General features: G+C 36.0%; 3 protein-coding genes across 7 annotated transcripts; 1 reads left to right on the top strand and 2 right to left on the bottom strand.

The window, feature by feature from the left end:
- The first annotated feature begins 1535 nt into the window (after positions 1 to 1535).
- Positions 1536 to 10303, top strand: LOC109149784 (kinesin-like protein KIN-4A). 4 transcript variants are annotated; one of them, XM_019297771.1, is made up of 25 exons: positions 1536 to 2074; positions 3255 to 3401; positions 3484 to 3633; positions 3841 to 4094; positions 4633 to 4820; positions 4903 to 5027; positions 5504 to 5540; positions 5614 to 5705; positions 5856 to 5966; positions 6074 to 6187; positions 6284 to 6371; positions 6456 to 6568; positions 6683 to 6781; positions 6862 to 6975; positions 7090 to 7206; positions 7292 to 7372; positions 7472 to 7543; positions 7849 to 7942; positions 8092 to 8123; positions 8213 to 8310; positions 8410 to 8508; positions 8595 to 8979; positions 9065 to 9214; positions 9487 to 9803; positions 9886 to 10303. In XM_019297771.1, the coding sequence occupies exons 1-24, from the start codon at positions 1949 to 1951 to the stop codon at positions 9718 to 9720; spliced, it is 3120 nt and encodes a 1039-aa protein (XP_019153316.1). In that variant the 5' UTR covers positions 1536 to 1948; the 3' UTR covers positions 9721 to 9803; positions 9886 to 10303. The 4 variants fall into 4 exon arrangements, with proteins under 4 accessions (XP_019153316.1, XP_019153315.1, XP_019153313.1 ...); XM_019297770.1 differs by having other exon boundaries at positions 6453 to 6568; XM_019297768.1 differs by having other exon boundaries at positions 6444 to 6568.
- Positions 10304 to 10573: 270 nt separating this feature from the next.
- Positions 10574 to 12843, bottom strand: LOC109149142. 2 transcript variants are annotated; one of them, XM_019296798.1, is made up of 3 exons: positions 12787 to 12826; positions 12452 to 12675; positions 10574 to 11102 (listed from the first exon to the last, which is right to left on the bottom strand). In XM_019296798.1, the coding sequence occupies exons 2-3, from the start codon at positions 12620 to 12622 to the stop codon at positions 10743 to 10745; spliced, it is 531 nt and encodes a 176-aa protein (XP_019152343.1). In that variant the 5' UTR covers positions 12623 to 12675; positions 12787 to 12826; the 3' UTR covers positions 10574 to 10742. The 2 variants fall into 2 exon arrangements, with proteins under 2 accessions (XP_019152343.1, XP_019152342.1); XM_019296797.1 differs by having other exon boundaries at positions 12452 to 12843.
- A 5172-nt stretch (positions 12844 to 18015) lies between these two features.
- Positions 18016 to 19703, bottom strand: LOC109149413 (probable WRKY transcription factor 7). The gene is made up of 3 exons (XM_019297163.1): positions 18851 to 19703; positions 18648 to 18773; positions 18016 to 18506 (listed from the first exon to the last, which is right to left on the bottom strand). Exons 1-3 carry the CDS (start codon positions 19600 to 19602, stop codon positions 18344 to 18346), a joined length of 1041 nt encoding a protein of 346 aa, XP_019152708.1. The 5' UTR covers positions 19603 to 19703; the 3' UTR covers positions 18016 to 18343.
- Between the last annotated feature and the right edge of the window lie 2414 nt (positions 19704 to 22117).

The following is a 22117-nucleotide window of genomic DNA, read 5'->3' as shown; positions in this document are numbered from 1 at the left end:
CAGGTCGGGGTCTTTCAGTGCAGTTTATTACTTGTGTGGTTTGCAAGCTATTACAAGAACAATAATTTTCATAGTGTGATTTACTTTTCTTATGTGGTTTGCAAATTATTATACAAGTATGAGATTTACATAGTGCATACTTTAATTTCAGGTAGTAGTTGATGGTTTTTCTCATCATTTTTTTTTTTTTTTTTTAATGGAGTCATACATTAATAATAATAATAATTATTATAATACAAATTTCAATGTATCGTATACAGGAGGGCTGCTTCACAAGGCCCGGAAGACGCTTAAGATTACATTTTGATTTTACGTGAAATAACTCTAGTCGCATCTAATGAAAGAAGACTCTTTACTACCTCGGAAGAAGTAAATTAATAAGTTAATAAAAAATGGAGTAGTACAAAATTTGTTACAACATTCTCTAACATTATATGTATCTCAATTTGTTTATTATTTGATTCATAATAAAGTGAACTTTTAACTTATGAATATTTACAGATTTAGTTAATTTATGATACTAAGAAAACAATACTGGAATTCATTTAGTGCCTCAATAAAGTAAGATGAGCTAGGAGATGGGAACACGAGGAGGATGATCAGTTAAAGATCAATTGCGTATCTGGCTTTCTTTATACCTCTCACTAAGGATATGTTGTTTGCTTTGTACGTAGACATAAGCGTGATCATCTCTCACTAGTTTTGAATAATTTAGAAATAAAGTACAAATAAACTACTGAACTATTTGGAAAAAATAATTAAGCGATCAAACTCAAATAATCTCTAAATAAGCCATTGAATCCGAAATAAAAAAGAGTAATTAACATTTTTAACATGTTAACTTCAGGTTTTTGCTGACTGGATTGCTAAATGTTTATTTTATTTACATTATTTATTTATTATAATCCACTTATATATATATATATATATATATATATATATATATATATATATATATATATATGTGTGTGTGTGTGTGTGTGTGTGTGTGTGTGTGTGTGTGTGTGTGTGTGTGTGTGTATATATAGTAATATATTTTGAAGTAATTATAATCAAAATAGTTTTACATTGTCAGATCTAATTTATTATTATTTTGTAAATAGAAGATCTAGTGAAAAAATAATAATAAATAAATCAATCAAATCTCGATAAGACAATGTTATTTTGATTATAATTATTTTAAAATTAAAATATAATAGTATCCAAGTAGATAATAATAATAATAATAAAATAAATATTTGACAATCCAGTCAGCAACACCCTAAAGTTAACCTATTAAAATGATAATTGCTCATTTTTTTCGAGTTCAATGACTTATTTGAGGTTATTTGAGTTTGATAACTTAATTACTGTTTCTAAAATAGTTAAGGTTTATAGACGGCATCCTAAATAGTAATAAAATCTATCTAAAATGCATATTCTTGAACATCTATAGTTAATGAATGAGGGTGAAATTAAAACAAAATGTAGAGAAAGATATCTTAGCAGAGTGGCAAGCTTTCTTTTTGTTCTGACGGAAAGTCTGGGCTGGCTTTGTTCTTACCCCTACACTCCAGTCTCCAGTTGTTAATGTTGAGGAGGGAATCGTACAGCCACCCACTCGCATTCGCATTCGCATATATAGAAAACCCACACACAGACTCTTCTTTATTACACAATCGATCCAGGCATTTGGTCTATTCCCTTAACTACCCATTCTTCTCTCTCTCTCTCTCGATTTCCTCTTTCTTTCTGTCATCACACATCAGTCTTCTCTATTGGCTTCTCTCTCTCTATCTCTCTTGGTGCAGTTGCAGCATCACTTTCTGGTCCCTAGCCTTGCTCTTCAGGCCACTTCTGTGAAAAACTTCTTGGCTAACTGTTTTTTCCAACCCCAATCACACATTTTTTCCCTTTTTGGCTCTTTTGTTTTTTGGGCCTCTTGGCAAGTGTTTGGGGATAGTTTTCTATGGATGCTGCTAATTCTGGGGAGGATTGCTGTGTCAAAGTGGCAGTTCATATTAGGCCACTCATTGGAGATGAGAAACTTCAGGGTTGTAAAGATTGTGTTACACTGGTCCCTGGGAAGCCTCAGGTGCTCTCTCTGCCCATAATGTGTTTCTGTGTCTTGCATTTTGGGCTGAATCCCCCCCTGGGTGTTGTTCAGGATGCTTTTTCTTCATCTATCCTTTCACCATTCATGGTTTCCTGGAGATCTAGATCTTATCATGCTGCTAAAGCTCTCAAAGATTCTACCTTTTTTGCTTACAAGTTTGCAACTTCTGCATTTCTGGGTCTGGGGGCTGTGCTTAAATGATCTGAAAATTTTCACTAACTTTATGTTATTCTCTAGCAGCACATTTGATAAAAGTAAAGAAATTTACAAATGGAGTTTAGTTAATTAATTTCTTAACATATGAATATGAGTATTGTGATATGCCTCCCTGGGAGAGGCTTAACATATCAGATATAATCAATGGAGTAGTCCTCTAAAGATGCATATATGGCTTTAATTTTTGATTGCTTGGGTCTGAGTTTGTCTCTAAATGGAAGCAAGAAAATAGAGTTTTGAGAATGTTCTGACTTTTACCAAGTGGCCTAGTTGGCATATTTGCTGCCTATTAATTGTTTCTCCAATTTAGATCTGCATCAGGCTTCTCTGCTAATGTCATGCATTCTGAATTGCACACCTGATTTATGATTCTGAATGCCTTAAGAAAACTGGAATCCTAATACTTGTGCAACTTCTTTCACTTCTTAAATATGCCTGATTCTCTTAATATGAAGATTGAAGAGAACATTTTCCAGGTTGCTTATAGTGCTAAGTCCTTTTATTGTCCTTAAAATGAGCAAGTGCTCCTGGTGGGTATCCTTTTGTGCCACTATCAATAGTTAACTCGGTTTTTCACTTGCATTACTCTTTTTCACTAAAAGAGTGTATTTGCCAGTAGTACTCTATATGTTTCTCTCTATTTTTGCTTGGTGAGTGCAAATATAAGTACTTTCTGGAACCAACTAATGTGTGTGAACACAGACTTTATGGCATTTTCAAGTTATGCATAAGTTTGCCAAGTAGGATGCTTTGTTGAGCTGCCTGAAAGGTAGTTGGAACTCGTGTGAAAGCTTAATGAAAATCTGAATTTTGTAATTAAGAGTTTTCCTTTGAGACATTTATAGCTCGATGAACGTCTTGATAGTTTAAGTTGATTGACTATAACATTACTATAAACTATTATTTTCTTTGGATTGTTGTACTGATTCTGGTTTTGGTGCAGGTGGTAATTGGCTCACATTCCTTTACTTTTGATCATGTTTACGGGAGCACTGGCTCTCCTTCATCTTCCATGTATGAAGAATGTGTTGCTCCTCTTGTTGATGGCTTGTTCCAAGGCTATAATGCAACTGTTCTAGCCTATGGTCAGGTATAACTTTACCGTACTGAAGATCACTTGTCTTTCCTTTGTATTTTGTTATCTTGCAAATTGACATTTAAGCATAACACAGACGGGTTCAGGGAAGACATACACCATGGGTACCAGTTTCAAAGACGGATACCAAACGGGACTTATTCCCCAAGTAATGAATTCTTTATTCAGAAAAATTGAAACTTTGAAGCACCAAACGGAATTCCAACTGCATGTATCCTTCATTGAGGTTGTTTACACTTTTCCCTTTCCTTTGTATTTGTCATGAACAGTAAAGCTTCTTGTTTAGCATTATATTATGCGAATTAAAGTTATAGGTTCAAACCTATGTACACAAAACATTAAGGTGATCTCAAACCAGAATATGCAACAATCGTGTCTCAGATTGGTGATATTCTTCATAGTTTATTCACCGGCAGACATTTCTTGTGTGCAGATACATAAAGAAGAAGTACGAGATTTGCTGGACCCCAGTTCTTTTAATAAAGCGGAGATTGCAAATGGACATGTTGGCAAGGTAACCATCCCTGGGAAGCCACCAATACAAATTCGTGAAACATCGAATGGTGTTATTACTTTAGCAGGGTCCACTGAATGCAGTGTCACGACTTTGAAAGAAATGGCTGATTGCTTGGAGCAAGGATCACTATGCAGGGCAACAGGCAGTACAAACATGAACAATCAGTCAAGGTTAGTTAATTTGTTACCTTAGTTAATTAAATGAATTAGTTACTTGAAAGCCTTTATTGCATTTGCTACAAGAACTCTTTCAGTTGATTTTTTTTAGTTCCATAGGAATCTTATTACAATATAAATGTCTGAACAATTGAAGCATGTGCTCCATCTCAGCTAAAAGCTTAAGCTGATAGTTGGATTGCACATTAATGGCTATATGCTCAACACGCCCCCTCACGTGTGCGGTGGGTTCCAAGCAACACGCCTTTGGTCTGGCTCTGATACCAAATTGAAGCATGTGCTCCATCTCAACTAAAAGCCTAAGCTGATAGTTGGATTGCACATTAATGGCTATATGCTCAACATGAACATTTCGGATGCTGGGTCTGCTGTACTCCCGGCTTTACCGATGTCATATTTGCTTCTTGCTTATCATTTCCATATTTTGCTATCAGTTTTCTAAGAAAGATGTCTTCGATCTAGTATTTCTTTAAACTAATATCAATTTCAATAGTCACATTGTTGACCGTTTCTTATTTCTTTCCCTTTACAGTCGCTCTCATGCCATTTTTACCATTACAATGGAGCAAATGCAAAAGCTGAACCCAATAGTTTCCAATGATGCAAATAATAATGACTGCATGACTGAAGAATATCTTTGTGCCAAGTTGCATTTGGTGGACCTTGCTGGATCAGAACGTGCCAAAAGAACAGGATCTGACGGTCTCCGTTTTAAAGAAGGTTGGGGAAACTTTTCCCTATATAATTATCTCTCTATTTGATTTGGTCGTTGCAAAATTATTGAGACGATATTTGTTAACAGGAGTTCACATTAACAAGGGACTTCTTGCCCTTGGAAATGTTATCAGCGCACTTGGGGATGAGAAAAAGCGGAGAGAAGGTGTTCATGTTCCATATCGGGATAGTAAACTCACTAGGTTATTGCAGGTTTGACATGGTCTTTTGGTTAAACTTTTTTATTGCAGGTTTGCAAGTATTATGGAGTAATTTTTATTAGGTCCTATAGTTATTATAATGCATAGTTGTTGAACTAGATAGATAATTTGTGCATTCAAGATAGTAACTTAATTGATCTGTCACTTTTCGTGTCTCAAGCTAAGATATTGTAGGACTGACAAATATTTTATATCCTCAACAAATACTGAATGCCATGTAAACATTATCTTCTCCGTGATTTTTCTTCTGTTCTCTATTAGGCTTTTTTCTGTTCAGTTTGGCTTCTTACCTATTATATTTTGTAGAGTTGTTCTCTGGTAACACAGACCTCATACTTAGAACACATTTATCATTTAATCATCACTAGAAAAGCAAAAATGAGCAATGTTTTAAAATTTAATCTCAAACTTGCTTGAAATTCTTTATAGATTAATATTTCCTAATCAAAGCTTTTTGGGAATTGGCAGGATTCACTCGGTGGAAACAGTAAAACGGTCATGATAGGTATTTCCAGTGCATTTTTTGTTTTTTTGTTTTTACTTTACGAATAAATTTTCAATGCGTGTCTCTTTTACAGCATGCATTAGCCCAGCTGATATAAATGCTGAAGAAACTCTCAACACTTTGAAGTATGCAAATCGAGCTCGGAATATCCAGAACAAGCCAGTTGTAAGTTTTTAAGCCAATTACCCATTTTTAGTTTAGCTCTGCTTCATGCTCTTATAAAGTTACAGAAAGGGTAATGAATGCTGGATTCCAGTATGCTTTTCTTGATTCAGTTCTGTAAATAGCTTCTTTTTGTTTTCACTTGTTATCCAGGTTAACAGAGATCCAGTATCCAATGAGATGTTGAAAATGCGCCAACAGCTAGAGTATTTACAGGCAGAACTTTGTGCCCGAGGAGGACCTGCTTCGTCTGGTGAAATTCAGGTACATAAATTTGTTTATACCATAATGTTTAAGTATGCTCGTATGTGTAGCATTCATACTGAACGTTTAACTTGGGGAAAGGTCTTAATTTATAAATGCTTGTGCAGGCGCTTAAAGATAAGATTGCTTGGCTCGAAACTACTAATGAAGAGCTAATTAGAGAATTACACGAGTACCGGAGCAAATGTGCTCCCACTCAACCATGTGGTATAGACACTAAAGTATGTCCCGAATCATTGTGTGTCCATGAATCGAGTTTTAAGAAACTAGGAGTTATTGCCATGGCCCCATTCTAAAGCACCGATCTTTATTTTTAGGTTCGTGGTACCTTTCCAGTAAAAAGTGAAGGGCTTAAAAGGGGTTTGCTAAGTATGGAGTCATCTGATTATCCAATGACTGAGAATGGTATGATAAAACCGAAAATTATTTCAATTTTTCAATCCAGATTCCGTTAGCTATTCATTAATCTGTTTTTAGAAACTCTAGCAGGCGATCTTGGAGACATGGATGAAGAAGCAGCAAAAGAGTGGGAACACACTCTTCTGCAAGATTCTCTGGGCAAAGAATTAAATGAGTTGAATAGACAGTTGGAACAAAAAGAGGTATCTTTGAAATTTGAATTTCTAATTGCATTTGTGTTCATCATCAGTGCTTACTGAATCTATTTATTGCATATGCTGATATAATGTATGTATCTTTGTTTGCGAACTTTAAAGTCTGAGATGAAGCTTTATGGAGGGTTTGACACAACAGCTCTTAAACACCATTTTGGAAAGAAGATACTGGAACTTGAAGAGGAGAAACGTGCTGTGCAGGTTGTACTGAAACTATACACATATATACATACATTTTTCCGTGGTTTGTGGGACTGATTTCATCTTTCTTGTTAACACAGCAAGATAGAGATCGCTTGTTAGCTGAAGTTGAAAACCTTTCTGCTAATTCTGATGGACAAGCACAGAAGTTGCAAGATATCCATTCCCAGAAACTTAAAGCTCTTGAATCACAGGTAGATTACCATTATCTTTAAAGGGCATGTAGTAGATTACTGGTAACTAAGATAAAGATTAGATTTTTGCATTTTCTCTTGACTGAAAGAATGTTTGTATTATGTTTATTCCAGATACAAGACCTTAAGAAGAAACAAGAGAGCCAGGTTCAACTTTTAAAGCAGAAACAAAAGAGCGATGAAGCAGCAAAGAAATTACAGGATGAAATACAATCCATCAAGTCACAGAAGGTGGGATTGCAATTTAGTTTTTCCTATCCAATGAGAAATCTCTCGAGTAAATGAATATGACACTTCTTATATTCTGCTGTCCTAGGTCCAATTGCAACACAAGATTAAACAAGAAGCTGAACAATTCCGTCAATGGAAGGCATCTCGAGAAAAGGAATTGTTGCAGGTAGGATATGTGTGCTTTTTACATCATCCTTCTACTTGCGACATTTGATTTTATGGGTTTACTAATTTGTAATGTGTACTTGATCCATAATGTGTGCAGCTAAGGAAGGAGGGAAGAAGGAATGAATATGAGAGGCATAAACTGCAAGCTCTGAATCAACGCCAGAAGATGGTGATAATTTCCTTCCCTTTGTATCTATGCACTTTTATTAGTTCATATGATTAGAAACTCTGGACAGTAAATCTGATATAAGGAGACAATTGATCTCTTTGGCGAAAATCAGAACAGCGTAATTTATTAACATTTATTTGTGGAACAGTGTAATTGATCTCATCATATATTATTACATTCAATCATGAAGATATTGTGTAGCATGAAAGTTTTGACCTTTACATAGCATACAAATGACAGGAACTCTTGGTAACTAAATTCCTGAATGGTATCATTTATTTCATGTCTAAACAAATGTATTTCAGGTTCTTCAAAGAAAGACAGAGGAGGCTGCAATGGCTACCAAGAGGCTGAAAGAATTGCTTGAAGCACGAAAATCTTCAGCTCGGGAAAACTCAGGTTTGCCTTCCTTTGAGTTTTACATTAATTCCTTTTACCAGTGACAAAATACTCCGTAATTTATTCCTTTTCATTCATTGCTTTCTTCTTGTTGCTTATGTTTCCTTTTATCTTTTTTATCTTTTTTTTTTTTTTTTGGGATAATACAGTGAGTAACAATGGAAATGTAGCAAATGGACAGGTAACACAATATCTACTTTTTCTCTATTATTATTTTTTATGTTCAAATCTACGTCTTCTGAGTATTATACTACTATGGTTTGCACTCAGAGCAATGAGAAGTCCTTACAGCGTTGGCTTGACAATGAGCTTGAACTAATGGTCAATGTTCATGAAGTTCGTTACGAGTATGAGAAGCAGAGCCAAGTGTAAGTAACCTAAATTAACTTCGATGATATAAAGTTATTTTCTTTTTTATTATTGTTGTTCGGGTTTACCCATTTTTATTTGCTTTGGCTCGTTCTCAGGAGAGCTGCATTGGCTGAGGAACTAGCTGTTTTGAGACAAGTTGATGAATTTGCCTTGAAAGGGCTTAGCCCTCCAAGAGGAAAAAATGGTTTCTCTAGGTGCGGAGATTATAAAAGATTTGACTTTTATCCGAGATTCCTTACGTAAATCTATATCTTTAAACTATTTTATTGCTTATGTTCAGAGCATCTTCGATGTCTCCAAATGCCAGAATGGCAAGGATGGCTTCTCTCGAGAACATGCTAAGCATTTCGTCGAACTCTCTAGTTGCAATGGCCTCACAGCTCTCGGAAGCAGAAGAGCGAGAGCGTGGCTTCAGCAACCGTGGGCGTTGGAACCAACTACGCTCGATGGGCGACGCAAAAAACTTGCTTCAATATATGTTCAACTCTCTAGCGGATGCAAGGTGCCAACTTTGGGAGAAGGAACTCGAAACGAAGGAGCTGAAAGAGCAGATGAAAGAGCTTATCAATGTATTACAAGAGAGCGAAATTCGAAGAAAGGACATCGAGAAGGAGCTGAAGATGAGAGACCAAACTGTTGCGATTGCGTTGGCAACTTCAGCTTCGGTAGGATTTTATATGCTCTCTTTGTTGTATTTGACGGAAATCTTTAGTCTTTCTGTTTAATTTAATTATAATGTCGCTGATATAGCAGGGGAACTCGAACAAGCACTTAGCCAATGAAATGAGCAGTCCCTTGTCTCCAATACCCGTGCCTGCACAGAAACAGCTCAAATACACACCCGGGATTGCTAATGCTTCGATCAGAGAATCAGCGGCCTTTGTAGATCAAGCCCGGAAGGTTGATCGATCTTACACTTTTTATGGCATATTTTGTGTCCTTTTTTATTTTTTTGAGTACTACTGACTCTGTTACAATGTAGTATCTGTTCATAACTACTTTCTCACCCTACTGAAGCACAAAGAGTCAATATCGCCTCCACTGAGGCTCGAACCCACAGCCTCCCATATGGGAAAGCAACTTGGTGTCACTGGACCACAAGGTCCTTGGCTGTCCTTTTTTCTTGTGGCACCTTTTTTGTGGTCCTTAACGCTATACTTTTGGAATAGCAGATGGTGCCAATGGCAATGGGACAGTTATCGATGAAGAAATTAGCGATTGTAGGGCAAGGCGGGAAGCTTTGGAGGTGGAAGAGAAGTCATCACCAGTGGCTATTACAGTTTAAATGGAAATGGCAGAAGCCTTGGAGACTCTCTGAATGGATCAGACACAGCGATGAAACAATCATGCGGACAAAGCCTTATGGACATTCCCTACCTAATATCTCAGCTAGAAATGGTCATTAGCTAGAGTGTGAGGAATGTACATTCCCAATTTGACCTCTGTTCTCCCGATACATGGTAAAGGAAGTGCTCCGAAATAAGAGAAGGTAAAAGATAAAAACTTTTAAGCCTTTTATCACATTCACTTCTCGAAAAGCCTATGATGATGGTGGGTTTGGTAATCTGCAGGTTGCGTTGTAGTCGGTGGAAGCAGCAGGGGGAGTTTGTTTCAGCTGTAATGGAAGAACCGTATTTTAGGGGACGAGAATTTTTTATCTTAGATAATCATCAAAACATCTTGTGAATATGTTGTGTTGGTTCACAAAGCCACCAGAGTAATCAAACAACTGCACATGAGATCTAAGATAAAAAGGATTTGAAATGTCTGATTGACTGATGCCTGCTAGATTTTCAGATAAGAAGGAAATGGCAGATGTGTATAGATTTTGGTATGATAATAGGATATTCTTAGGTCACAGCAATGTCAAGAGGCTCTTTTTTTCCTCTATTTTCATTCTTTTGATTTGTTTTTGGTAACAATTTGTGTATAGTGAGTGTGTAAGCACAGTATTGGTTTTAGTAAAAATAAGAAAATGAGTTCTGAAGTGTTCTCTGCAGATGCAACTATTTTCTTTACTGGCTCTTTGTTATGCATATAGTGCTAAAGGAAAATATAATAAAAGACTCATTTCATGGAACATAGCCAAGTTCATCTGTTTATGGAAACTGTCTATTAATCTTCTTGATTTAAACTTATTAACTCTGGACAACCTAAACTGGTTTACCTTCTCATGGTCATTTGCCGGTTAGAGTTACAAGTGAGTTTCACCCAAAGTATACATGCGGACTTTTCCGTGAAATTAAAAAATTTTAAAAGTAAAAACTAAAAAGTCTAGATAGGTGCACAAAGGTATAAAGTCAATTATGGATCAGACAATTCTTCTAAGATAGCTTTTAGAAAGAAAAAAACTAGTATTGAAAGTCAATCACTAAGAACTACATGCCATTACTCACACTAACATAGGGACACAACCTTAATTCAGATTTTATAAACACCACAATGAGTAATGTTCTTCTCTCCTGTGGGAGTTAACCAGACCCCCACACTGTAGGCAGATGAAACTACTTCCATCAGACAGTGCATCCAGCATAACTTGTTTTCGACCCGTCTCCATTAATATTGAATTTCCATGTAACTCAAGTTCAGTAGGGCGGTCCATCTTGTTACTTTCAGATGAGCCAGGTCTAGGGGGTATGGCCTCGGCAATTGCACACTCAGCAAACAGTGAAGCCAGTTCATCTGCGGCTGCACTTGCCTGCACTTTGTTACTGTACAGTTCACGGGCACGACTAAGCACTTGACATACAGCCTCCTCCCCGCCTCTAGTTCTCATTGCCATCACCACCTGTTAACCAGACAGGTTTTGTGTCACTGCTAAGCCATAATTTATAGTGAGAACAAAGAAAGGCAGAGCAAAACCTTTATGATGCGTTGTATTTCATGAAAAAAACTACGGAGTATTTGTTAATGCCAGTGTAAATAATCAAAATGTCCAGTATAAGAGTCAAATAGACCTTCCAATTAACACTCAAACTTGTAAAAATATGCAATTAAGTCTTTCTAGCAAGTTACCTCAAAGTTAAACTAGTACGGAGTAATTGATAACTTGGATTCTTTTGAATTTATAACCTAAAAATAATTTTTTTAAAAGATGGAAATCTAAGGTAAGCAACCACGGAGATGAATATAATTTGTCTGGTCATAATGACAAAAGGAACTGTTCAATGGAGAGATGACTGCCTAAATTTCATCGTTCATATGAGAGTCTAACAGTGAAAGCGGGATGAAGAAAGTCCCTCGCTATATTTCCAATCATTTTGTTGATCATCTTCATTGTTTCCTCAATCCACTCCGTGATCATGATTTAGACAACAAATACAAAGCACATAGGTAGCAGTTTTTATTTCATAATGTTTGCAAACAATACAGTTGTTTTTAGTTTTGAGTTTTCGTTAGTATCCATAAATCATAATTGTCTTTACTTAAACTGCATAGAGCCTCACCATGAAGCCATTAACACCTTACCAATTACAATTAACTGTAAGGTTTCCTTCCATCATTTATAACCTAAAGGATCAATTATTGGGTGAGTATGCCAAATGTGATCCTTGTAGCTAAAACTTATTTCCTAGGTTTTCTACACTACAGAGCTCATAAACATTGGGCTAAATTGAAGCATGTGCTCCATCTCAACTAAAAGCCTAAGTTGATAGTTGGATTGCACATTACTATATATGCAACACGCCCCTCTGCGGTGGGTTCCAAGCAACACGTGGACCGTAGTCACTGACGCTAAGATTCGAACCTTTGGTCTGGCTCTGATACCACCAAATTGAAGCGTGTGCTTTATCTCAACTAAAAGCCTAAGGTGATAGTTGGATTGCACATTAATGGCTATATGCTCAGGCTATACCTATAAAACTCATATTCATGGTGAAGAAAGTTGCTATCTTTGCTAGTTTCCAGCAAATTGGACAGCAAAAAGAAATCCATCAATTTGTTTATGCATTAATGCTTCAAACTCAAAAGGGTTTCTCTGTAAGCTAGCTCCTCCACTTAATATCAGTTTTTCTTTTGAAATAAATTTAAAAGAGAGAAAAACTGCAGATGAGTGAGTTTCAGGAGGAACACATTCGTAAAAGAATTAAAAAGAGGAAAATTGAAAATGAAAATGAAGAGGAGAGAAAGATGTACCGCTTGGAGGGCTTGTGAAGGCTTGTTTTGATCGATAAGTTGGCGAGCCATTGCGAGCAAATTTCTGACAGCCTCCTCGTGGTCTGAATTGGACGGCAGCCCTTGCGGTGGAGGAGAATGTTGCGCCGCCGTGTGCTCCGCCTCCATCATGTCAGCATCCGAAACATCCATGGCATTTCACTCTCCGGTTCCGACGCTTAGGTGTGTTTTATCGGACGATGCCAGTACAAGATTATCGCAAAAAAGAATCAAATAAAATAAAATAAAATAAAAAAAACGATTTCTTTAGAGATCTAATTGCTTCTATCAATTTCTTCTCCCGACGTTTATCTGACCTTCGCTCTTCACCCAATTCTCAGTCCCCGGTCGAGTGCTCCTGGTGGACCGGTAGTTGACGGAACATGGTGGAATTCTGCATCGTGGCCCGATCCAAATATGGTTTCTTTAAGGTTAATGGGCCTGTCTAAATCCAAACCAATTGGAGTTAGTCGCTATATCGTGGACCGCGGTCAAAACGGCGTGCCATTACAATTAACGGAGCGTGCATATTTAGTGTATTAATTATCAACTGATACCACAGTGTATCTAAATCGATTCTGCCTCACATATTATTTTATATATTATCAACTGATACTGTAATTCAATTGAAGTGAAATTGTACTTATGTTGAAATGAAATTACAGTGTATTTAAACTGACAGTGTCTCACGTATCACGTATTATATTATCAACTGAAACTACAATTGAATTGAAATGAAACTGTATGTGTGTTGAAATGGAACTGCAGTGTATATAAAATGAAACTGAATAACATTTCACATTTTTTAGTGTATATTGTGTAATAAAGTTGTAGTAATATCGAAATGATCATGTAATTGTGTTTTAATGAAACTATGTTGTATATAAATTAAAATTAAATAACATTTCACATATTTGGGTGTTATAACATCGAATGAAACTGTAGTTATATCGAAATGAAACTGTAATTATATCGAAATGAAACTACAGTGTATACAAAATGAAACTGAATAACAGAGTTACTTTTTTTGGAATGGCGCGGAACGGCGCGAAACATATGGCGTTTCTTCTCATTAAATAAAACGACATCGTTTTGATGCGCGGTGCATAATCGATTATGCATCGCGATGCACGATATAATTTGCCAATTGGAGTCAATTATTACAACTATGTGGTCCATATTATCAAATAATGTACATTCAGTATACAAATAATGTACTTTTAGTATATTAAAAATGTATATTATATTTATGAAAAATATATTATTTTATATAATGTACATCCAGTACACGAATAACGTATTTTTAATATATTAAAAATGTACTTTTTGTTATCGTCCATACAATAATTTGCCAATTGGTGGAGTTGGAGTTGATAGAATGATCAATAGTTATTGCTTTCTATTCAAACACATCTATAAATTATGATAAATAACCTAAAACTTAGTTGTCAAGCTAATCCTAATACTTGCTCAAAATTGAAACCCACAAAGCCATATAAAACTTAGGGTGTGTTTGGAAACCTGATAAATGAGTTTTGGAAATCATTTTTCAAGTTTTCATTGTTTGGATGTGCCTAGAAAATCAAGTCAACGAAAATCATTTTCCGTTGACTTTGGAAAATAGACATGTTTTTGGAGGAAAATGACTTTCCCTTTTCTTTGGGGAAGTCATTTTCCAACTTTTACACCAACATCACAGCACCATTCCACCACCACCTCACTACCACCATCACCACCACTATTGCCGCCACCGTCGCCGCCACCACTATACCACCGCAACCACCGCCACCACACTACCACCACCACTACCACCACCACCAACACCATACCACCACCACCACTACCACCACCACCACCACCATACCACCGCAACCACCACCACTACTACCATCGCCGCCGCCGCAGCCACCGTTGCCGCCACCACCACCGCCGCCGCCACTATTACCATACCACCGCAACCACCATCACACCACCGCCGCCGCCGCCGCCATCGCCACCGCCACGACCATACCACCGCAACCACCGCCGCCACCACCACCATACCACCGCAACCACCGCCACCACACCACCACCACTGCCACCACCGTCATACCACCACCAGTTATTATTATTATTATTATTATTATTATTTTTTTTTTTTTTGAATGTTACTGGCCCTATTACATTGTAGTATCTGTTCATTATTATTATTATTATTATTATTATTATTATTATTATTATTATTATTATATAACAAATAACACCACCACCACCATAATATTTTTGATATATTATTAGTTATTTTTTATTATATTTAAAATTATTATTATTATATTATATATTATTATACATGTTGTAATATTCTAAATAAAATAATTAAAATGTTTAATTATACAATTCTACTCATTTTCCAGAAAATGAACCAAACACACAAAAACAGTTTTTCAGAATGCAACCAAACACTGGAAAGGAAAATATTTTCCGAAAAATAACTCATTTTCCAAAAAACATTTTCCAGAAGTCATTTTCCCGCTTTACAAACAGACCCTTAGTTGTGAATACTCTGTCGGGCCGAAATATGGTGGGCCCTTAGAGTTGGGATTCACCAGAATGATTCTTGTGAATTATCCCACGTGTTATAACTTCTTCTGAATGTCTTTTAACATTAGTTTGAATTGAATGACTTCAATATAAATTCATCATGTAAACTTGTTTAAAAATGATACATTTTAAAATAAGATTTTTTTATTTTTATTTTTTTTGCAACAAAGATTTTTGTATTTCTCCTCCTCCAAAATATTCAAATGGTCAAATTAATGCATTGGCCACCCTTCACATTTTTCTTCCAATACGTAATTATTTATGAAAGCAACGCTGCGGCCTACAAGAGACTAATCTAGAAACCTTATGCCACCTACTATACGCCATCTAGAAACTAGAAACCTTATTCTACCTTAACTTCAACGTGTTATGTAATCAAATTAATTATTTATTTTTCAAAAGTGATATTTATGTGATTCAAACGTAATTCTTTATTTAAAGTCACGAGTTTAATTATTTTAATATATATTCGATCAAATTTGTCACATAAAATTTTAATAATAGAATTTACCTCTTTTATATGACTTCCCAGTTATAACTCACATACACACCATTATTAGTCGCTATGAATTTTTCTTGTCGCCATAAAAAATATTTATTTATTTGAATAAAATTTTGAAACTTATTTTTCAACCCATTAAACAATAAGCCAACAGCTATGGGTAAAAATAAATGATTCGTAATCGTATCATACCAAGATACTACGTTACTAACGTGCAAAATTTTATATTTCAACTTGTGTATATAAAAAGTTATAATTGACTTGATTATATATATGCAGAGCATAATAATTGAAGTCTACGTTATTCTTGCATAGTTTGTATGCACTAAAAAAGATATGTTGGTTATAATACTCAATTTATTATTCACGTTTACTTTTTATTTTATTTTATTATTATTATTATTATTATTATTATTATTATTATTATTATTATTATTATTATTATTATCTTTTTGTAGATTCAAACTATATGTGTGTTGAAATTATTATATGCGTATGTTATTGACATAAAGGTAACTATTAATCTAGAGGGTGTGATTGAGTTGAAGAGATCCATCCACTCTTAATTAAAAGTCAAGTGTTTGATCCTCGGCTTTGGCAATGAAATAACCTTAAATCTTCAGTTCTAGTACAATTAGACAAGGTGCAAAAATGTTAATTAGAATTATCTTCTTCTCTCTTTTTTTTTTTTTTTTTTTTTTCTTCTTTTAAATTGATAGGTGTCTACCATGAGAAAAAAATCATCATAATAAACATATATAGGGGAAGGTTGAGGTGGGAGCATGTTCCCAATTAGCAAAACATGAGAATTAATATGATCAATCTATTTGTGTAGATTAATGATTGAGGTTGCTGATAAATCAAGAAAAAAAATAGAGTAGGATCAATTTTATAAATATTACAAATTAAAAATTTGTAATAATTACGGAGTGTGTGTGTGTATATATATATATATATATATATATATATATATATATATATATATATATAGGGTCAAGTTCCTGTGAGAACAGGTCTTCCTGTGCGGTCAGTGCGGCATACACCATTAGGTATATGCATAAATGTACCACACAGTGTTCGAACACTGTCTGGTGCATTTATGTATTTATGTATACCTAATGGTGTATGCCGCACTGACCGCACAGGAATACCTATTCTCACCGAACCAATATATATATATATATATATATATATATATATATATATATATATATATATATATATATATATATATATATATATAAAGTCCACCCAAATTATCACCAAACTTACTAACTAGTGTTGAATTGAAGCCGTTGACTTCTCGAATCTACTTGCCCAATTTGTGCTCCAATGTCCGATCTCCATGAGTGGGTTTTCAAACACTAATCACTAAACAAAAAAAATCTCCCATTTTCCATGCTAATCTCAAATGTAAACATAATCTCAAGATTCTTAATCTCCTCAATTATATATTATATTAAAAACCCATTTGATCAACAAACGAATACTAATCACACTCCACAACAAAAAAGTTTCAACTACTATCTTCGAATCATCAACGCCCCACTTAAGATGTGTTTTGATTAAACTACTACCATACCAACTGGATGATTATTTAATTATATTCTCCATTGACTGCTTAATATAATCTTGATTTTAGCAGGAGTGCTGATGCGAAATTGGGTGGAAAGTGGAATAAGTGGACTTCTATGCATGAACCAACATCATTAAAATAATGGAAAGAGAGAACCAAACCTTATTTTATACAACATTGGGTTGTATATTGTATATAATAAGGTTGAAAATGAGAAAAAAAGTGAATGAGAAGTATTACTTACATGGCGTTTGGTTGGAGGGGGGAATTATGTGGGAAAGGAATTGTAATTCCATGGGAGTTGAATTACTGGGAATAAAGTGGTAATTTAAATTTCAGTGTTTGATTGACAGGAATAGAATTACTGGGAATTTTAATTCCAATGTTTGGTATACATGGGAATTGAAAGGGAATAAGTAGTATAAAGTCAAAAATGTCCATTATTGTTGTTAGACATTAATTTTAGGTTAAAAAGGAAGGGGTAATTTTGACTCATCACTATCTTTTTTTCTCAGGAATTAAAATACCAGGGGGGACATGGGATTTTAATTCCATGAAAATGGGGGAATTGCAATTCCATGTAATTGCAATTCCCTCCAAAATTGCAATTCCCTCCAACCAAACTACGGAATTTAATGGCCTTTGGAATTAGGTGGGAATTAAGTGGGAAGGGAATTTAAAATCCCTCCAACCAAACGCCCTGTTAAGACTTGTTTTTAATGATAAAACGAATGTTCGATTTCTATCACAAACAATTGGAATTTGAATTTGGGTTAGGCTCTATATGCAGATAAGACGTCTTAAAATTAGATTAATTCGATTTAGCAGTTGGTTCATGAAGTTCAGAATATAATTTGTTTATAAAAAAAAATAAATAAATAAGGAAGAAACATCCACAACTTGCATGATTCAATTCCCACCAAATCCACAATATACATCTTGTTTGCTTTTGCTTTTTCCACGCAGAATCAAAAGATTTCAACGGCGAATAAACAGAGGGGAACAAATCATGAATATAAACAAATTTTCTTATGTGGGCCCCATCGGGGGAGCCCCCACCGGGCACTTTCCCGGTTTTCTATGGGAATCTAATGCGCCAGGCGTTGACCAACTCGGGGGCATCTTTGTTTGTCCTTTTTCATCTGGCAACTTCAACGGCGGTGATTGGGTTGGGGTTTGGGAGAACGATCTGGACCGTCGGATGAAGATCGTAGGGCTAACATGACTCCAGTATTAACGCAGATGGTGCCTCCGTGATGGAGCGTGAATGGCTGTGATCTCCCTCGTAGGTTACAATCAACATCGTTGGATCGTCCAATGCTCTCTCCACATGTTTTCTCGCCGGGCATCCTCTTATACTACTGCACTTGTAATATCCCCTGAAAATCGAAAAGAAAGTTTAATCTAAGAAGAACTGTGTGTACTGATTCTGTTGAGCATATAACTATGTGTAATCCAACTATCAGATTAGGCTTTTAATTAAGATGGAACACATGCTTTAATTGTTTCGAGAAATTTACCTAGGATGTGGAGAGCCTTTGATTGGTTTCTGGCCGTATTTTCTCCATGAATAATCATCTGGGGGAATATCGGCCATTTTCAGGCTGATTGCCGGGACTCTGACCACTCGTTTCACCCTTGTTTTCCTGTTGAATCAAAGCCAGTTAGTTTTAAGATTCTGAAGAAATTAAAAAGAGATTGTTTCTGTGGCGTTGACTTTTACCTTTTCTTGGGGCAATGGCAGCGGCCGGAGGCGGAACCGCCGGCGCTGCTGCACTTAACGGCGGCGTCGTCGATGGAACTGGACTTGCGTTTGAAGGACGAGGTTGAGAGCGGCGGTTTGCCGGCGGAGGAAACTTGGGACAGATTGGTGATCTGGAAGCCGGAGGAGAGAGACGGCTGAACGCTGTCTGTGTCGCCGGTGAGAGATGAGATGAAAGAGCCCGCCGGAGATGGGGCCGCCATTGCGGCGAAACTGATGGTGGTCGACGGCTCTTTCCGTTCGATTGTATTCGCCGCCGACGATGTCTTCGCCGGCTGGTGGTGGTGGTGATGCGGGAGCGGCGGCAGACTCTGAATCGGCTTCGGGTGATAGATTTTCTTCTCGGGTTCTTCGCTGACCCGGATCCGGCTACTCGAGTTCTGATTAACCACCGGATCTACTACTTCCCTCTTCTGATTCACAACCGGCCCTCTCCGGAACCGGGCATGTCCGGTCCGGGACCGGTCGAGCAAGGAAATAAACTTCTTAAATTTCGTGACGGCGGCGTCCGCCTCCGCCTGGTAATCGGCGGAGAACGCCGGCAACGGCGGAGCAGCAGAAAAGCTACTGTTTTGTTGCTGAGACTGAGAAATCAATCTGATGAGCTTCTCGACGCTCTGAAGGCCGGCGGTGGCCGCCTCCTGGACGGCGTTTTCCTCCATCTTGCCGCCCAAACTCTCGCTTCTGAAACCACTCATCAACTCCACCGCCATCTCCAATCTCAAAACCCTAGAAATCACAACACTCAAAAAACCAGAGAACTGAAGAAGAAGAAGAAGAAGCTGAAATTGGCGAACGGTGCCGGAGAATATATATAATGGGAAAAAGCAGAGGAGAGAGAAAAGAAGGGTGTCTGAGAGTCAAACTTATTTTCTCTTTTGTTATTTTATTCATTTTCGAAAGGGTTGTCCATTCTGACTTTATTACCCTCAAACTACGGACCCAATGCGAAGGCTCCACGTGGAAGGTTCAGATAGAAAGAAAAAGTAAACGGCAATTGACCAAACATCTTTAATTTGAACTAACGGGTAACCGGGAGAGGTGGGTTAGTGAACTAACTTTGCCGTAAAAATCTCACCTTTAAATCAACTAAATTTATTTCTTGCCCACAACAAAAGAAAGTTGCTCAATATTTATATACTCCGTATTTATTTTACAGAGTTATAAGGCAATTTAAATGATCCGATTATTCAAATAATAGAATAATGAATCAGGTTCCTTTAGAACATAAAAATTAACAAATTAAGTTCAAGAAATCTACATTTTGAAAGACTAGATTAATCATGTTTGTGTAATAAATAAATTAATGGGCGGACTTACTTTGAGCATATTAGATTAGACTACCTTATACTTGCCACGCTGTAAAAATAGGCTCTTGTAGCTGTCTAGTAAGACAACCGACAAACTATATGTGTCTACCAAATATAATTTGAATCTCAATTTCACTTTTTTTTTTTTTTTTAGAGTGAACTTCAATATAAACAAGATCGCTTCCTTGTATCTTAAATCATTTCTTACATTATAGCAAAACTTGTATTAGTTTATTACTATAAATTGATTTGAATTTTATTGTTACCCTTAATCAATTATTTTTGTAAGTAATGATATGAAACAATTATTCTATATATTAATTCTTTAATATACCGTAAGTTTAGACTTCTATTGTAGTCTAATTTACACTATCATTATCAGTAACATTATAATTTTATAGGTAGAGTAAATTTATCAAAATAAAAAGCACTCCGTAATTTATTTTTAACCTCTTTTCCCTTCTAATCACAAATACTATATATTCAATCCGTGAGTTAAGTCATATTTTATAACATCTTACATTAGATAGTAAGGAGTACACTAGAATTTTGTATGTGGGGAAAAAAATTAGAGCTTGGTACAGCACAGGCACAAGTGGGTGGCCGAGATCTAATCTTGTGATTATGGGTATTTCTGGTGGGGCCGGTGAGGTAGAGTTGACCTTTTACAGCTTTTAATGCAAACATCATTTGGAGTAATGAGGGCTTGGGGTTCCGGGCCCCACCGGCACAACCTTTACCGGTAACCGGATCATCCTTTACCAATGCAACAAAGCTCAACTAGGATCCCCGCCCCCCCCCCCCAAAAAAAATTAAGTGAATCAAATAGTGTAATTGAGTTTAACTAAAAAAATCTTCATTGAAATCCATTTAAATCGGTAAAAGAAAGTGAAATTGAAGCTTACTTTTAAGTATTCTGTAGGATAATGATAATTTGATGCTCACTAGATTTTCATGTATACTATTATTATGTTGTGGCAATTACTTGATATTAATGTGAAGACGATTTGACATAATTTATATATAATATTAATAAAATAAAATTAGAAAAATAAAAATTCAAACCAATATTTGGGTCCTATTCATGTAAACTATTGGGCCAAGCCATTCATTGTTGTGGAATTGGGTTGATGACGCCCAATCTTCTAACAAGCCATTATTTGGATCAAGTGAACACCATTGTTGAGTCTATGGGCTTTCCGGCCCAAATCCACTTTCGGTAGCTTCCATCATATAGTATGTATTGACTATATATAGTAGAATAAGAAAGAATAATTTGGACCACTAAGCCCAAATTAGGATAAAGCATGCAATATTTACAAGTTTGAATTCTAAGGGCCTTCACCGCTCCGGCCCTAAAGACTGGTGGATGGGATAAATTGGTAGAATGTATCCTAATTACCGTAAGAATCATATGTCATGTTATTGCTAATGACATTGGTGACATTATCGTTATCCATGTTAGAAGGTCAGCGACCCAGGTTGTTCACGTTTAATTTTTGCGCGAGCGACTGTTTCATCTTCTGTTCTTGGGGTGTGGGATATGATTCCCACCAGTTGTATTTCTGATTTACTTTGATGAATGCAATTGTTTGTGGGTTTCAAAAAAAAAAAAAAAAACCTTCTAGGCACCCTCAATGCTTGTACAGTAGTATCTACAAAAATGTGAAATCCATACTTCTATTTTTTGGATTCTATAGTCAGTGGCTGCTAGCAAAACAAAATTTATGAAATCATTTTGATTTGGTAAATCAATTAAGTTGTATCTCGAGGGGAAAAAAATTCAATATTTGATAAAGAAGAAGTTTGTATATTTCGTGGGAATTAAAGGCGTATGATTTTTGCACAAGTTTGGTGGGTGAAGTAAAGGAATTGACAATGAGAGGGAACAACTTTGTTCAAGCTGAAATAAGTAAAG

Source organism: Ipomoea nil, unplaced genomic scaffold (genome assembly GCF_001879475.1).
Source record: "Ipomoea nil cultivar Tokyo-kokei standard unplaced genomic scaffold, Asagao_1.1 scaffold2159, whole genome shotgun sequence".
Lineage (NCBI taxonomy): Eukaryota > Viridiplantae > Streptophyta > Magnoliopsida > Solanales > Convolvulaceae > Ipomoea > Ipomoea nil.
The sequence above is the reverse complement of the archived record's forward strand: the minus strand, read 5'-3'. Positions and strand labels throughout refer to the sequence as shown.